General features: G+C 35.5%; 1 protein-coding gene across 2 annotated transcripts in view; it reads left to right on the top strand.

Annotated features, from left to right (window-relative positions):
* Diaph2 (diaphanous related formin 2) overlaps window positions 1-18470 on the top strand; it is an 826282-nt gene that overhangs the window by 658798 nt on the left and 149014 nt on the right. For both annotated transcript variants that reach the window (XM_077107725.1, XM_077107726.1), the window contains one exon: window positions 12568-12663. In XM_077107725.1, coding sequence (XP_076963840.1) covers window positions 12568-12663 — 96 coding nt within the window. The remainder of the gene's footprint in view (window positions 1-12567; window positions 12664-18470) is intronic.

Below are 18470 nucleotides of genomic sequence, written 5' to 3'. Positions count from 1 at the left end.
GGTTCGGCCTACCTTGCAGGCGCGTGGGGCAGCTGTGCCCCTCAGCAGTTTGCTGGACCTGACCTGCCAGTGGGTCGCAGGTCCGCCTACCTTGCAGGCGCGGGGGGTGGCTCTGCCGCTCTGCGGATTGCTGTGCCTGTTCTGCTGGTGGGTCGCAGGTCTGCCTACCTTGCAGGCGCCCGGCGGCTCTGCCCCTCCCCCAATCGGGATGATGTGTCTGGTGGGCCACTGGGCCTGTTTTGTTGGTGGTCACGGTTCCGCCTACCTTGCAGGCGCTTGGAGCAGCTGTGCCCCTCCACGGGTTTCTGGGCCTGACCTGCCGGTGGGTGGCAGGTACACCTACTTTGCAGGCACGGGGGTGGCTCTGCCGCTCCGCGGGTTGCTGGGCCTGATCTGCTGGTGAGTCGCAGGTCTGCCTACCTTGCAGGCGCCTGGTGGCTCTCTAGTTTTTTTTTAAGTTGTTGTTGTTGTTCTTTTATGTGGTTCTGGGGATTGAACCCAGTGCCTCATGCATGCTAGGCAAGCATTATACCACTGAGCCACAATCCCAGTCCCTCATGATTATATCTTATGCACTGTTTCAGTTCCTCATGCAGCCTTACCATGCAGCTGCTAAACCCTATTTCCTGTTCCTCCTTACTTCTCCTTTACACTAAAACATCTAACATTTGTCAAGAGAGTTAAACAGTCACCAGTTAAATAGTAGACATCCCTTCTTTTTTTTTTCCTCCTTCCTCTGTGCCCTACCTAACTAGAGGATCTAGTTCCTCCATGGGAGGGAAGAGAAGGAGTAGTGGGACAGACTATGCTACCCGTTTGTCCCTTCAAGTGACCTTGTCCAAAGGACTAACCAGCAGTGGAAAAGAGAAACACTTTGAAGCACATATAAGATTAATATTGGAAATATGGCAAAAAAATTCTGGTATCTTCCCAAGGTTTCATATAGAACATGAAAAGGAGATTTGACATTCCATGTATGGGAACAGAATTGAAGAAAACCTCCCCCCAAAAAAAAGAAATTTATGTTCATACAGTCACTGAAATGAGACTTCTCTGTATATTACTTGCCTTTTTTCAAACTGCTTTTGCTTTTATAAAAAGGCAAAATCTAGCATACTATCAAGTAAAAATTCTAGTGTATTCCTCAGTTTGAAAAAGGTAATTGTATTAAGGACACATCATATTTCTGCATCAGTGTGCACTCTGTAAACATTCAAAAGTAAGGTATTCAGAAAACTATACAAATAAGAACTTCTTTTTAAAATTGATTTTATTTTTTAAATACATGACAGCGGAATGCATTGCAATTCTCATTGCACATATAGAGCACAATTGTTCATATCTCTGGTTATATAGAAAGTATTTTCACACCAATTCATGTCTTCATACATGTACTTTGGATAAGGATGTCCACCACATTCCACCATCATTGCTAACCCCCTGCCCCCTCTCTTCCCCTCCTATCCCTCTGCCCTATCTATAGAATTGGTCTATTCCTCCCATGCTCACCCTCCCTACCCGGTCTATTCCTCCCATGCTCACCCTCCCTACCCCACTATGAGTCAGTCACCTTATATCAGAAAAAACATTTGACACTTGTTTTTTGGGGATTGGCTAACTTCACTTAACATTATCTTCTCTGACTCAATCCATTTCCCTGCAAATGCCATGATTTTATTCTCTTCTTTTGCCAAGTAATATTCCATTGTGTATATATGCCACATTTTTAATCCATTCATCTACTGAAGGGCATCTAGGTTGGTTCCACAGTTTAGCTATTGAGAATTGTGCTGCTATAAACATTGATGTGGCTGTGTCCCCGTAGTATGCTATTTTTAAGTCCTTTGAGTATAGACTGAGGAGAGAGATAGCTGGGTCAAATGGTGGTTCCATTCCCAGTTTTCCAAGGAATCTCTATACTGCTTTCCATACTGGCTGCACAATTTGCAGTCCCACCAGCAATGTATGAGTGTGCCTTTTTCCTCACGTCCTTGTCAACACTTATTGTTGTTTGTCTTCATAATAGCTGCCATTCTGACTGGAGTGAGATGTTATCTTAGAGTAGTTTTGATTTGCATTTCTCTAATTGCTAGATACGTTGAATATTTTTTCATATATTTGTTGATTGATTGTATATCCTCTTCTGAGAAGTGTCTGTTCAGGTCCTTGGCCCATTTATGGATTGGGGTATTTGTTTTAAAATAAAATACTTGGGAATCAACAGAAGAGGTGAAAAAACTATACAATGAAAACTACAGAACCGTAAAAAAGAAACCAAAGAAGATCTTAGAAGATGGAAAGATCTATCTTGCTCTTGGGTAGACAGAATTAATATTATCAAAATGACCATACTACCAAAAGAAGTATACAGATTTAATGTGATTCTGATCAAAATCCCAATGGCATTCGTCATAGAAATAGAAAAAGCAATCATGAAATTAATCTGAAAAAATAAGAGAGCCAGAATAACTGGAACAATCCTTAGCAGGAAGAGTGAAGCAAGTGACATTCATACCAGACCTTAAACTTTAATACACAGCAATAGTAACAAAAACAACATGTTACTGGCACCAAAACAGACTGGTAGACCAATGGTACAGAATAAAGGACACAGAGACTAACCCACAAAATTACAATGATGTTATATTAGACAAAGGTGTCAAAAACATGCGTTGGAGAAAAGATAGCCTCTTCAACAAATGGTGCTGGGAAAACTGGAAATCCATATGCAACAAAATGAAATTAAATCCTTATCTCTCATCATGCACAAAACTCAACTCAAAGTGGATCAAGGACCTAGGAATTAAACCAGAGACTCTGCATCTACTACAAGAAAAAGTAGGCCCTAATCTTCCTCATGTGAGATTAGGCCCCAACTTCCTTAATAAGATTCCTATAGTGCAAGAATTAAAACCAAGAATCAATAGATTGGATGGACTCAAAAAATCTTTTCTTCAGCAAAAGAAACAATCTGTGAGGTGAATAGAGAGCCTACATCTTGGGAGCAAATTTTCACCCGTCATGCATCAGATAGAGCACTAATATCTAGGGTATATATAAAACTCAAACAAAAACTTCTTATTGTACTTGAAAAATAAATAGCAGTTAAGTTCTTGTGCAAAAAAATGGAGTAAAGTCTTTATCGCCTTTCCACAGTTCTGTAGGCAGTTGGTGGGCAAGTTGATTCATTATAGAATCTCACGAGCAAAGAAAGAACACTATCATTCAAAGTTGGATTAGCGGTTTTTGAATTGTCCACTTGTTCCCTGCATCCCAAGCATCAACAATTAAGAGTAACATTTCCCTCATTTACAACATTTTTATATTTGATGGTAAATTGCCATTATTGCTCTGATGTGTGACATTTGTTACAAATGCCTGACTGCACTCTCATGAGAGCAATTCTTGAAAAGTCACTTCTATCCCACTCTTGCCTTGTATTTATACTAAGTATTCTAGGAAGATATAAATACACATTTGTCCTCTTGATGGTGCTCTGGAAGCTACCCTCCAGTAGGATTGTGTTTGTATTTCTTATGAAGATGAGTTTATTATAATAGTATTATATTCTATTATGGCAGTCCAGATGAAGTCCATAGGTAAGGAGTTAGGCCTTTTGGAAAGAAGCTGAATGAACCCAGTATTAGAGGCAGAATCTCAGGAAAGGAAAACTTGGAAAGTAGATCTCCCACTGGCTTTTGGAAAAATTCTTCTCTTTGTGACTGTTCTTTTGCAACTGGACTTCAGGAACTCTTAAATGTCAATATGGATAGCTTTGTTACGGTCTCACTCTTGGCTCTGGCCCCCCAAAATACAAACATCTCATTTGCAGGTAGACTTATATTGAATGCTATTATTCGTTCCTACATTCCCCTTGTGATGAGGCTTTCTTTTAAGTTATGGCTGGCCCTTGCCAAAGTGCTTCAGCACCTTAGAGGAAGATTGTAAAATCCACAAATGTCTGTACTTAGCATAGTGTTTATATCAATGGTGTGTATAGAGTAGGATTCAGCAAACTTTTTCTATAAAGAATCAACTAGTAAATATTTTAGGCTTCAAGGGCCATGAAGTCTCTGTCTCCACTAAATTCTGTCATTGTAGCTAAAAGTCATCATAAACAGGGTATAATGAATAAACCTGGCTGTGTTTCCATAAAAGTTGGGGACTGAAGTTTGAATTTTGTCAAATTCTTATGTAACACAAAATCTTCTTTTTAGTTTTTAAGACCCTTTTAAATGTGAAAACAATCTTAGTAAGTGGGCTGTACAAAAACAGGTGGTAGGATGGATTTAACCACAAGGACTATAGTTTAATACCCCCTACTGAATGCACCTCATGTATTCTAATGCTGGTTCTGTCACTTTCCAGCTATGTGACCTGGAGTAAGTTAATTCACCTGAATGTGCCTCAGTTTCTTAACCTGGAAAATAAAAATAAGTTGGTGTGGGGATTCAATATAAATCCTTTAAAACAGTGCCTTACAGATAATAAGTACTCAACAAATGATAGATATTAATATTCATAACTCCCAAAACATTTTTCTTCATTTTTTCCAAAAGTAAACTTAGATTTATTTGGTAGGTGATTTTGAATTGAGTTAAATTTGTTCTTTTTCCAAGTTTGTTTTTACTTGCTTTTTCTTTCACAAGTGTTCCATGCCCTTAGTAAATGATTGATTCTGATAAGACACACAGAGTATTTCAAAGGTCTCTTTGAAATATTAATTATTTAAAATACTGAATGTGAGATATTTTACCAGAGGCATCAACAGTGGTTTTTCTGGTAAGCCTTAATATTCAGGTTTATTGGTCGTTTGCTTATTTATAGAATGTATAATTTTCTTTCCCCAATCTTATAGCATATAGGTAACTGAGGGAAAAATTAGTAAGCATAAATATTATTTTTTTTAGCTACCATTTACTATTAAGCTCTCTTACTTTGGCAAACTGCCAGCAATGTGCCTTTGGCCAAAAAGTTCCTACATGGAAATTCTACCATTAGAAATCCATGCATTTGTGTTAACAAGCTTCTCTTTAAATCCAAATACATCAGGGAAAGTCAACTCACCAGTTTAGTTTCCCTGACAAACTTAGGTAACAACCATCTTGTAGATATCTTTCATTCATCACTTTGGGGTGGAATATCCACTTATCTTGTAACCTCCAATAAAGTATTTATTCCATGACAAGATGTACCTACAATGTTAACATTAAAGTAAAATTATTTAGAAAAGTAGTATTCACTTTGAAGTTTATCTGGAATCTGATAATTTACCTCACTATAGGAAACTGTTAATTACCTGTTCTAGCAAGTAGATGAGATAACAAAATGAATGAACTCTCTAAAGGAAAATTTCCCCTAAAGTTTTAAATTTTAATTGCTCTGAGTTTAATTTTGCTTTTTGGTGTATACACCACTGTGCAAGGCCTCAACCTGGGAATGAAATGTTTTTCTGTTTTGTTTTACAAATTTTCAGCTACTGCATAATGTAATTACTACACTGCCCCTAGCTCATCCTGTGGTTTCTAGTAATTTTGTCTAAACTCCTGTGTCCTCTTTTCCCTCTTGAAAGTTTCTTGTTTTCAGGAGGAGCATCTGCCTTCATTATTTCCCTTAAAACCATAGACTTTCTGTTTATTCCCTCTTTTAATCTCTTTGGAATAATATGTTGATTTTCTTAAACACTTTGTGGCCATAAATAACTTCATAGACTATTATCTTAGTTACCATCTGTTGGTTTTCCAAGTCACCATTAACTGACTTCCAATTAAGCCACAAACTAACAAAAACCTCCCATCTGATAGAGACTTTCTAGATATCTGTGGAATGGAACTTACTCAGACTTTTGTTCTGTTTGTTACAGTGTTTTGCCAAATAGTTTGTGTCTTATTTCTGACTCATTTATGACAATACTATTACTTTTACCCATAGATATTTAGGGCTTTGGGCACAATGTGCTATTTGCACCATATTGTAGTAGCCTTTTATTTGGTCTATATCACCTCCTATTGTCCCATATTAAATTATAAGAGCTATTTGTTATCCCTCAACATTTTTTTTTTTGGTCCCAGAGAAGATATTTTGTTTCCTTCCTCTTTGATAAGTGAGCATTCTTCTAATTTTGTATCATGTTCAAATCCATATACATCTTACAGCATGTTCTTAATCTGGACCATGATAGATAGTGTGAAAAAGATTGAATCTAACACTGATTTTTCTTACACCCCACTTGTCACTGCTTTCTTATGCTGTCAGCTCCCATTTACTACTGCCGATGACCTTGCTCACAAAACCAATTTTCTTTTCTATTAAGTCTTTTACCAATAATGCCAAAATTGACCATCCTATCTTGTCCAGATTTATATGCAGAATAATATTTTTTCACTGTGAATTCAGTGCTATTCTTTGTATAATTGATTTCCTTCCCACTATGGTTCATTTTCATCTTACTATAAGGCTGATCTTAAATGCCACCTTTATTATGCTACAGTTCTGCTGAATATCTAACAAAGGCTTTTAGAGTTTCTGGAAACATATTCAAACTTCTTACTTTGAATGTACAAGTCCATTCAGAACTTCGGCTCTAATTTTACCTCTTTAATTGTAATCCTTATATCTTTCAAATTTTTTCTCTCCCTATGGTTTATTATACCCACCACGTATATTTTATTTCAGGTGAATATGCTGATTCAAAGTGCCTTGATTGTTGTTACCACTTTAAAAGTAAATGAAGTGAATAGGCAAAACTAATATAAGATGATCAAAATCAGGTTGTCTGAGTGATGGGGATAAGAATGATGAACAAGGCATGAGGGAAATGTTGAATACCTTGATTATGGTGGTGGTTACACAGGTATATGCATTTTCAAAAACTCTTCAATTTGTACATTTAAAATCTCTGCATTTCAGTATTTGTAAATTTTTACATGCACATGCATGCAGTGTCACACATGAATGTACACTAGGAGTTAAGAAGTTTAGATTTTAATATTTTTTAACCAGTCATGGTTTGATTTTTTGAGGGAGTGGGGTCTATTTCAGTGTCACTTAAATGGAATTATAATACTTAAAGAGCTACAGAAATTTAATGTTTTCAAAGGCTTAACAAATACATTCCATTAAGGCTTCCCTAATTCCTCAAGTCCACAGAGAATATAGTTTATTTTCATAAATTAATATATTTAAGTATTAGCTCATATAGAAGGGTCCTGCCTTCACTAAGAAGCTTTTTGCTTTTTGGGAGGTCAACAAACACTTACTTGTTGATAGAAACTTTCTTCAACTTTGGCAGCTCAACTTTTGCAGACATTTTAATTATGCATTTGAGAATTCAAGGTTATTATAATAGTTATTTAAAACCATAATTATGACCAGGTTTTTAGGATTTTATAAAATAGATTTTATAGTGCAGTAAACTAAAAATAAAAAAAATATATATACTCCAAAATTTGAAACATTTTTAAAAATTTTTGAGTTTTTAATTAGGGATGCTCAACTGGTAAAAATCAGGGCAAAAACTCTAAAACTCGATGAACTCTGAAATCTGATAAACTTCTGCTTCAAAGCATTTCAGATAAAAAAAAAAGGATACTCGACCTGTATTGGCTTTAGTTTAGTAGTTTTCAAAGTCTAGTGATATGGAGTGGGGTTTTTGGTAAAGGAAGGCACTTAAGTCTCTAGAATAATAAGTGCTATTCTAATTAATAATATTTGATTAAAAGGAAGTATAGTTTCAAACACTGAAGAGTTCAGATATTTTACGTGCTAACAAGTTAGCCTGCCTCAGTTTAATGGATGTTGACCTAGGACACAAGACTCCTGGGTCAGAGACATAGAATTCCATTGTTACTCATGGTATAGCAAGCAGAATGAGCTTCATGTTTGTATTGCTTTTTATTGCCTTCCAATTCCCATAAGATGGTGTAAAGTTGTGGCTCGGTGGATGCTGAACACAGTGGGTTTGTGTCAATGATGAAGAATCCCATGCTAAGAAAACCCTAATCTTTTGTAAGAAAGCAAACCTACTTGGTATTCACCCTGGAGGTGAGGAGGGGGTATAACCTATCTTCAAAACAGACTGATCTACCCTTTACACTGGATAGAGGCACTAAGCCATCTCAAAAGATTATATTCTATAAAAATGTCCTTGAAAGGATAGTCCAGAACAAAGGCCACCAGTGCCTCTGTTTGTAAAATGTATAGAAATGTGAAAAATCCACAGAAAATTGTCCCTACATAAGTATGTGGTAGCCATCAGGAAGTAGTCTTGCACAAAGGTATAAGAGAGAGAATTACCAGGTTCTATTTTTAATCTGTTGCCTCTCTAAACTCTTTTGGGGAAATTAAGTCAGCAAACATAGGTAAATGTTAACACTGTAAATTGAGATCAGGAAGCATTCAACATCTACTGAATGATAAATACTGTGGGAAACATGAAAAAGAAGGTTCAACCCATGCCTTTCAGTTTATCCAGTGATAAGCAGCTCACACAGAGCTCTGGAACTAATTTTGGAATGAAAGCTTATGAAGTGGCCTCTGAATTATTACTTCTCAGCCATGCCCATGTATTAATCATTTTAGTGGCTGAAAAGCATCACCATTTTTTTTCCTTGATATTCTTTCACTCAGTATAATAGGAATTATAAGTTGTAAGAAGGTACATCGTTCCATATGTGTTTGATAAAATTATAAATTTATTTTTTTAAATGATAAAAAACACTTAAAACTATTTTTTAATTTTAAACTTATGGACCAAACAAAGCTAGTCACATGTAACTAAATGTTCATGATTCTATTAAACTGGAAATTCTAAGTAAACCAATCAAATTGTCAAAACACAATTTGATCATAGATCAAATTTCACTGAAATTCATTCAAAATGAATTTTAATCTTCAAATGATCATGTTGGCTTCCATTTTGTTTTAGGGAGATTCACTAAAATATAAAGCAATCCTATGATTGTATTCACAAAATTTGATTCAGTAGAGTTCAATATTTTATGAAAATCACTCAGCTTTTTCAAAACTTACGAATGAAGCAAAGGAAAAAGTAATGAACTGATACCCACATTTCTTTCCTTGAATATGCTCATAGTTATTTTGTATAATACATATGTGATATTTACAAACAGTTTTTTTGTTTGTTTTTTAGCAGAACCACCTAACATGTATATTTGGCAGGGGCACTAGAAACCCCAAGGGGATGAATGTTGGTTCTTGGGAAGATAGATAGAAAAAAAATCTTAGTTATTGCAAAGGTTTGGGGGTCCTCCAAAGAGTCACAGTACAGCAACAGATATACAATACATCTATGACATAAAATTTTGACTGTAGGGTTCATTAGGAAAACAGATGTCTAAAAAGGCTCCGGGATGGGGAGGGGCTATGATAATGAAGAAAAGTATGATAGCCTAGAAGTGTTTTACTAAGTGTTGTCAGGTGGCACCCACTAAGTTGAGCAAAGTGATTTTTTTTAAAATTTTCTCTGTCATATTTTTTGTTTCCTACTTTTTAGTCTAATCACAATATAATCCCATTAAAGAACTTTTAGAAAACAACATCCATAATGTCCTTATGTTATAAAGTATTTTATGTTTGCATTTATTTCTTGTAAACCATAAATATATACTGCTTTGAATTTTTTTTATCCACTTATTTACATATATTCATTTATATATAATCTTTATAATTGCCACTTTTACAAGGCTACATGAAATTCACTTACGCTGCTCTTCTCTCTTGTTTATACTTGTATATCTCTGAAAATTTCTTCCCCCTCTTTGTAGTTCTGCTTTTCCTTACTGCCTATTAAAATTTGTGGTCCTAGGCCATGTGTGAAGTTTCAAGCAGCAATGTTGGTCAGATGACATTAATTTCATTTAGACATGAGGAATAAATACAAGAGGTCTATTGTGCATCATGATGGCTACAATTAATAGTCACATACTATATACTTAAAAATTGCTAAGAAAGTAGATTTTAAGTGTTTTACCACAAAATAATTATGAGGTAATACATGTTAAATAGCTTTATTTAGCCATGTCCTGGCATATACATTTACTCAAACATCATGTTATATATCAGAAATACATATAGTTTTTACTTGTCACTTAAAAAGTTTTCAAAAAAGTTTTCAAGATGTTTAAAAATTTGAGGTCCTCCAGAATTGCATTTTCTGCCTCCCACTCTCCTTTTGATACACTATGTCAGGGTAATCTCATCCATCTTCAGATAACACAGAAATCTTTAGTTCCAACCCACATTTCATTTCTCGGTTATACACCCATATATTCAGGTTCCTGCTGGTTATCCCTATATAGCTATTACTTAGGAATTTCTAGTAGGTCATCACCTTTTCTCAAACTGTTTATCTCTGGTCATTTAGAATCCTTTCCCTCCTCCTCAATCTGTCCTCTCCCCAGCAAAGTCCTACTTACCATAATAATAATTTCAAAATATCTGTCTTTTCTCTCTGGTTTCTCATTACTTCAGGACTTTATGTTTTATTTAGATAATTATGCTTTGCTCCTGAAGCTTCCCCTGTCTTCTATTGGAGATATTATTATCCTTTATAATGCTACCCAGCAAGTCTTTCTAAAGTATAAATCTGATCAATTCACTTTGTATTATTTTTATCTGTGCTGTACAGTACTGTAACCATGAGCTACATGCACTTAATGAGCACCTGAAATTCAGCTAATATGAATTGAGGTATGTCAAAGGACACCTACAATTCTAAGACTTAATCTGATAAAAGGAATGTAAAATATATCACTAATTTTTGTAGATATTTATTTCACTATTTACTTAATATATTGAAATAAATTTTGTAGGGTTTTAAATTTTTTTTAATATGACTGCCAGAATATGCAAAATGATATGGCTTGCATTTGTGATCTTCATTATATACCAATTAGATAGTACTGACATTAGGGTACTGTTCAAATCCTGTATCATAGAATTATGATCTGGCTAACATATGCTTTGTCCATTTCAATTTATGCTAGCTATTGTGCGGAGCAGGCTTTCTCGGGTCCAGGGCTGTAATTCAGTTGTGGAACACTTGCTTAGCATGCTTGAGGCCCTGGGTTTAATCCCCAGGACTGCAAAAAAAGAAAAAAAAAGGATGGGCAGCTAGTCTTATTCTAGCCTGTCCACCTTCTTTCAATTCTTCTTTTCTTTCTATTGAAAAGAACAGGTAATGGTTCACATGTGTCTGAGACCTCACTGAATATTAAAAGTACACAATAAATTCTCTTTTCCTATTTAGTCATTGAGGCTCTACTTGCCTCGTCCTATTTTCACCAAATGTAGGACCTGAGAACCTCTGTGTTTCCCCGTGTTTTGTATTTAATATCCTGTTCTAGATAATTTATTTAAATAGAATAAATTATTATAACATTGAAGAAGTCTCAAGTCAAATGATTTTAGCTTGCTCTTGTCCCATAGGAGATTTTTTTCTATGATCTGATACCCCATAGTTAATTTGATGCCCCTTAGTTAATCTGATACCCCAAAGAAGGATTTTGATTTAATTTTGGAGTAACATCAGAAACAACGTCTTCTCCCTCACACCTCCCTTCTCCTCTTAGCCATCCTGCCTAAAATATCTTCTACCCAAGACACACATATTTAGCTACTGCTCAAAGTAGCCCCCTAGTTAAATTCATTGTCATCAGTTAGCCATTTGGGATGAGAATGCTCAGTTCTCTGTGGATTTCCCACAGCTTAATAGAGTTTTTGGTAATTGACACCTTGAGAAAAATGCTCTAACAAATCTTAAAAGTGTGTTTGATTACCACAGTTGTTAAAGATAAGAGTAAGACAAAATGTTTTAAATGTTGTTTCTGTTAGGGATTTCTATGAACATATTTTGAGTATTCCACTCATGGCTTCTTAACAGTTTTTTTTTTCCCAGAGGAAGAGTTTAAACACAGGACAACATTTTGAAAAGGAAATGAGACTTTGGCTGATGTCACTCAAATGTAGAATGTGGCCTTTCAGATAATGTGATCATCTTTTCTTTATACAATGTCAGCATTTCAAAATGAGTATAGGATATGGATTAGGTAGGAATTGAATGCAAATATGTTTTGCAAATAGTGTCTTTTGAGATAATCACAGATGATGGTTGAATGCTGAAGGTATTAATACAATCAGTATTTAACCTTGTGTAACTCCGCTTCATCAAATTGCGCCCTGCACATTGATTGCATTAAGCCGGGTCAGTGGTTTCTTGCTTAGGAATATCTTATAAGAATCTTAACAGGAAGGCAGCAGTAGCTGATCAGCTACTGTTTATTTGCATACTGAGCGTGTCATCAATAATACAAAAGACAAGGTCTTTAAGTTGAAAGAACAGTGGGATTGGCATGAATTTTGCTTAATGGTGCGTAATAAGCAAAGTAGTCTGTGGTGCCAGAAACTGACAGGATCCATTATGTTAAAACAGATATATGTCTTTAATTTAGGGGTATTATGTAAATCTGACAGGAGTTTTTCCCTTTATTTTCCTGTAGTTTAACTTTAATTGCTCCAAGATTAATTCCGATTTTTTCCTTCCTCCAGAGGGTGATGAGACTGGTGTGATGGATAATCTTCTAGAAGCCCTACAATCAGGTGCAGCATTCCGAGACCGCAGAAAGCGGATTCCAAGGAATCCAGGTAATATTTACTCTAGTTCACATGGTCTTATCAAATCTGAATGTTCAGAGCCAAGTACCCCATGCCTTCCAAAAAAAGAAAAATAATGAAATTTTCCCATACATGCTTTTTTAAACAGTTGATCTCATTTCATGTGTGAAATCTCAGCAGGCGTCTACATCTACATGATTGCAAATTTCAGCTCACTAAATGTATCTTCAAATAACTTTGCAAATATATCAAATATAAGGACTCCCACTGTGTTTAATATTAAATATTTAATTGTTATTTTATGAACATGTGGTTTGGGTGGAAGGTGGTTTAAAACCATGAGTGTAATTAAATCATAAAAAGTAATTGGCCCCAAGGATGTCACATTAGCTATTCACAGGTAAGGAAACTGAGACAGTGCCCGTTTCTAAATGCCATTTTGCTTTTGTAGTACAGTAATATAAATAATAGTCTGTTGTCCATGCTAATAAAGGAAGAAGAGTCACAGATAATTCAAGACCCTCAAAAAATCACAAAGCACTAAAACAATTTTTTATGAGTGTAATTGATTGATAACAGATAAAGGTGCACTGTGAAAATTGGTCTGAGGGGGGAAGAACACAAAAGAAGCAAAATAAAACTTCTCTCACTCAAGTGCAACTAGAAAGTTGGTCTCCTTATCTATTCATACCTTATGGCTGAGGAAATAATAGTTCCTCCCAGGAAAATCCAAGTAGTCCTAACTATCCACCTCCACAATGAGGTTTTATGTTTTCAGTGCATTTCTTTCTTAAAGTAGAGGAGGAAATTAGGTCTGTTGATTTTAAAAGTATTCTTCATGGGCTGTGACACTACATTGGAGAAATAAATGAAAAATTAATAGTAAATATGTAAACTACTTAATTTAAATTAGCAATATTTGACTTGGATAGCCTATACTTCAGAAAGTTTTCTTTGATCCAGCAGTTATTATGCTATAAGAATGGAAATTCATAGCTTCCAAGACCATTGTAATTGAACAAATTAGTGAGAGAAGTAGAACCCAGTGCAATTGTTCAGGAAAGCTTTTGGCAATGGTGAAGTTCATGTTGGAAGCAAATTTAAGTTATATAAATCTTTTTCACATTTGGGTGAATCCTGAGGGATAATGGACAACACTCCATCTCTTCCCTTCATGGATGCTCTGTCGAGATTAGCCTAAATATAAGATTTCATGTAGAGTAGAGAAGTGTTTTGGATAGAACACAAGACTGCTTTTTATATATATGAAGAAATTGAAAGTAGCCAAAAAAAAGAGTCAAAGATTGGAGAGAAGAAAATGGAAATCTGTATTTTTATGTTTATAATAAAATTTTTAAGGTATACTTGCCTGGCAGAATGCCAGAGCACTACTACTCTACAACTATGAGGCAACCATGCCACCTATCCTCAGTCTTTGAAAAGTGAGAATGTTCTACCATGGTTTCAGAATACCTTCCACCTCTTAAGGACAATAAAAACCTTCACTGCTCTTTGTTGAACTATCAGAACAATAATAGTCAGTGAAAGCTGAATTGAAATAGTAATTTTTGTATCAATAAGTAAAAGCATGTTATTCTGGGCCATAAAAGGACTGCTGTAATCTTTCTAGTCTGCTTATTTTAAAACTACACATTTGTTAAGGCCCCTTCCTGATAAGTCTCACATCTCATACTGATTCTAGAAAAGCTGTAGTGGAGAGAGATCCATCCTTGGGGATTTTCTGAGCCTGATACTCTGGAGAATGCAGTGTCATCAACTGTGAAACACCAAGAATACATTCACAAACTGTATAATTTTATAGTACTAATTCCAAGTCATCTAAATTGTTATTTTTGGTTTGTAGCTAGAGTGCCCCAATTAACACATAGGGTCAAAAATGGTGCATTTAAATACAGCAGTCATTTCGATTGGCAACAGCCACGGCAAATATGCAGAGGCAAAAAGAAACCAGCAGACAGGCAGTGGCAACAGTTAGTAAACATCTTGGACATCAGTAGAACAGGAAGTAAGAGAAGGGTAGGGGAAGGCACATAGTTTATAAGTCTTCAAAACCTCTTCTGTCTGCTTGCCTCTTTTATAGAAGTGGCAGAGCTAGGGACTTTTAGAGATTTCCTCCTCATCTTGACCTTTCCTAGCTAAGTCATCTTTTCATGAAGGTCCCCTGTTGTTTTTGCTTTCTTAGTTACCTTATTTGATTCCTTTCCAAATTCCCATTGGATTTGGTATTGTTACCCTTCCCCTGCTCAACACAAGAATCCTTGTTCCTTTCTAATAACTTCCATTTCAACATGATGAGATAAAAACAGAAAAGCAAAATTATGAAGAATAGAATTTTCCCCAAGGGAAGTAAAATACAAAAAAAAATAGACCAAAAAGTTTCACATCAGAGTCTAGTACAAACAGCAAGGATGTACTCTTTTCTGCTTGCCATTTCCATTATTATCAGTTACAGATGGAAATTGCTGTATTTACACAGCTCAACCATTGTGTTTCTAATTGGAATGTTTTCAATTGTGTATTTAAACAAAATGAGGTAATAGTCTGTATTTTTATTAGCAAATCAATATATTAAACAATGATATGATTACTTGCCTAAATTTTAACAAATCTTCTACACTGGGCCTGTTCCCTCTCCCCAAGACCATGACATTAGATAAGTTAGAAAGAGCTCCCAAATATTATCTACTTCCCATTTACCTGAGTGTGCTGTTTCCGTTAAGAACATAGTTCCTGTGAAGGGAACTATGCTAGATGTGATGGAAGATGCAGAAATAATAAAGATAAGATTTCCTTAGTTATAAAACCCTTGTGTCTAGTAAGAAAGATAAAAAGTACAGAAAGACTACAATATAAGGCAGAAGATAAAAGAAAGCAAAAGGTGTTAATAACATACTATGTAAGTTCAAAGAAGGAAGATAACATGCTTTATTGAGTATATCAGAAAAATAATCATGGAAGAAAAGGTTTTGCAGGATGAATAGAGATTTCAACAGTGGAAGCTGGTGCCACATCATTAAATACTGAAAGGAGACACTAGGTGTAGCATGAATTTTTTTAGGCAAAGGAATATAATGGATGTTTTTCAGCCATAGGAAGATGATCAAAGTTGTGCATTATGACATTTAAGCTATAGATGTATAAGAAATGAAGTAGGAATCTACAGACACATTGTTAAGGGAGATAACATAGAGAGAGAAGAATATCTAAAAGTCAAAGATAACTCTAGGGTTTTGAGTTCAGTTCACTAGGAGGACAAGTAGGTTACTACTAAACTGTTAAGATCAGGAAAAGGAGTGGTGGTAGTAGGAGATAAATTCATTTGGGGACAAATTAAACTGGAAAGTGGTAGCAGAGCATCAAAATCAAGATTTACAGAAGGTTCTTAGAAATATGAGTATAGATTTCATAAGGAAATGGTTGGGTACTTAAGCATTCTGATTATACTTTGTGAAATGAAAGAGATTGTTGGAGGGATTATTAACAATACAAGAGAGTCAAAGATAGAACCTTGAAAATTCTTCCATTTAGGAGCTAAAAGCAAAGAAGAAAACTGACAAAAGCCAGTTGGACAGGTAGGAGGAGAATCCAGACATTGTCCTGGAAGCAAAGAAAGACAAAAGTATTCAGAAGGCAGAAAGGGTAGGCATTTTCAACAATGACATATTATATAGTGGAGTCAAAAAGGATAAACCCCAGTGATTTCTACTTGGGAGCTTTCTAATTCCTTTGTAAAGAATGTCATTTCAATATTATAATGTAACTAAGAGCCAAAATGTAGGAGCTCCACAGTGAGTAGACGGTGAAACTATGGAGATGGATAGTATTCATTCAACATTTAAATAATTTTATTGAATGCCTCCTCAGTGCCATATACTGGTTTAGATGCTGAGGATGCAAAACCAAAGAGGATATTTGTCTTGAAGAGCTCACATACTGTTCAAGGAAGCGTGAATATAAACTGTATGATCGAATTAGAATGCAGTGTTCTGTAATAAAGATAGGAATAGTGTACCTGTGAAGCATGGAAGTTACAGGAACTTCCCGCTAACTTTTCTCCTCTCTCCTTTGTATTCTAAGCATATAGACTATTTTTTCTAGAAGTTTGGTGGGTGAAAGGAACATCTTATTTTCCCTTAACAACCTGGTATAGACCTAGTGTCTATGAATTTTTATCTATGAATTTTGATAAATTCTTCTTAACTCTCTTTATCACCACTTAAGGTGTGAGTGAGAACCACACTTAAAATAAAAAGGCACAACTCCACATGAGTTTTATTACTAGATAACTATAGATACTTAGAGCTTGCTTGTTGTCCCCCAGCCAATGACTTCTTTCCTTGCCTACTATAAAGAAATATAAATGGGCTTCTCAGCAATAGGTACATATCTAACTTAGCTATTTGGGCTAAGACTGGATTTTGGTCTATAGTTCTAGCCATTCATACAACTCACAAGAGAAGCATTATGAAGAAATGAAACCAAGAAACAGAATAAGTATTTTTGATTTTAGAACCACACAGGGCAACCAAGAAGACTGAATTTAAGAAAACAGAAGAAACTCAGGAGACACATGATCCCAGTTTTATGTATCAGCAAGATAACAATATAAATGAGAAGGTATAATTTACCATTTGAGAATAGAAAGAGGACAAGACACAATGGTATATACCACAGAGGGAAAAACAAGCTCTAAGTATTATAGAAAAATAACTTCCCACCAAAACAAAACTCACATTTCCCCAGGCCTCTCTACTTCACATAAATAATAGAACCCCAATTGTGCTGGCTGTTGTCTCCTCATACAGTTTCAGGACCTCTGAAGCATTTTTGGAAGTTCTCAGGGAGCATTTCAGAAATAAAGACAATCACCCACTACTGTTCCTCCACTTCTGCCTAGAATACCATGTATTTCATGCTTGCTGCTTTCTGTTGCAGCTGGGATCCTGAAGCTTTCACAATGACAAAGCTTTACAGTGGTCTTGGGCAAAGTATATATAGGAGGCACTCCAGCTGTGTACCAAAGTAGTACTGCTTATGTCTCAAAGTCTTACAGGCATTTTTTTGTAGAAACAGTTTTAAATTACAGCCCTCTTGATATTCTAGAATATGGCCCCACTAAGAAAGGTCCAAAGATAAGCCCATGGCAAATTCCATGTAGCACTCAGTATCATCTTCATTCCTTGATGCTCTTCTGCTTATTATTGTTTTGTTATTAATAAGCCAAACTAATCATTCATTCTAAGCTGTTTAGGTCTTTCTTCCTCAGGATGAGCTTTCCCCCATGAATTTCCTCAGTTTTTACTTTGTAAATGCTGAAATCCTATGCTAGCCCACCAAACACCATTTAGTCTAAATTGTATTCATTATGTTCTGCTGCACAGTTAAAATCGACCAAAAATGTAATGCAAACAAATATGCAAACAAAATCATGGCATTCACCCAATAATAGTCAACTGATCAACTATTAGTGGCTTGGCAACAGTGCTAGTACCCTAGAATGCAAAGATGGATTAAAGAATGGTTCTTGCCCTCAAGAACACAGAATCTCATGGGAAAGACATATACTCTCATCCTTCACATGATCCCACTTATATGTATCAGCAAGATAACAATATAAATGAGAAGGTATAATTTACCATTTGAGAATAGAAAGGGGTCAAGACACAATGGTATATACCACAAGCTTTCACAATGCCAGAGTTTTACAATGGTCTAGGGATTGGTTCCAAGATCTCCAGTGGACATCCAAATCTGTGGATGTTCAAGTCATATGAAACAGTGAAGTATTGGCATATATATGATCTGTGCACATCCTC

This window comes from Callospermophilus lateralis, chromosome X, assembly GCF_048772815.1.
Source record: "Callospermophilus lateralis isolate mCalLat2 chromosome X, mCalLat2.hap1, whole genome shotgun sequence".
NCBI classification, from domain to species: domain Eukaryota; kingdom Metazoa; phylum Chordata; class Mammalia; order Rodentia; family Sciuridae; genus Callospermophilus; species Callospermophilus lateralis.
The sequence above is the reverse complement of the archived record's forward strand: the minus strand, read 5'-3'. Positions and strand labels throughout refer to the sequence as shown.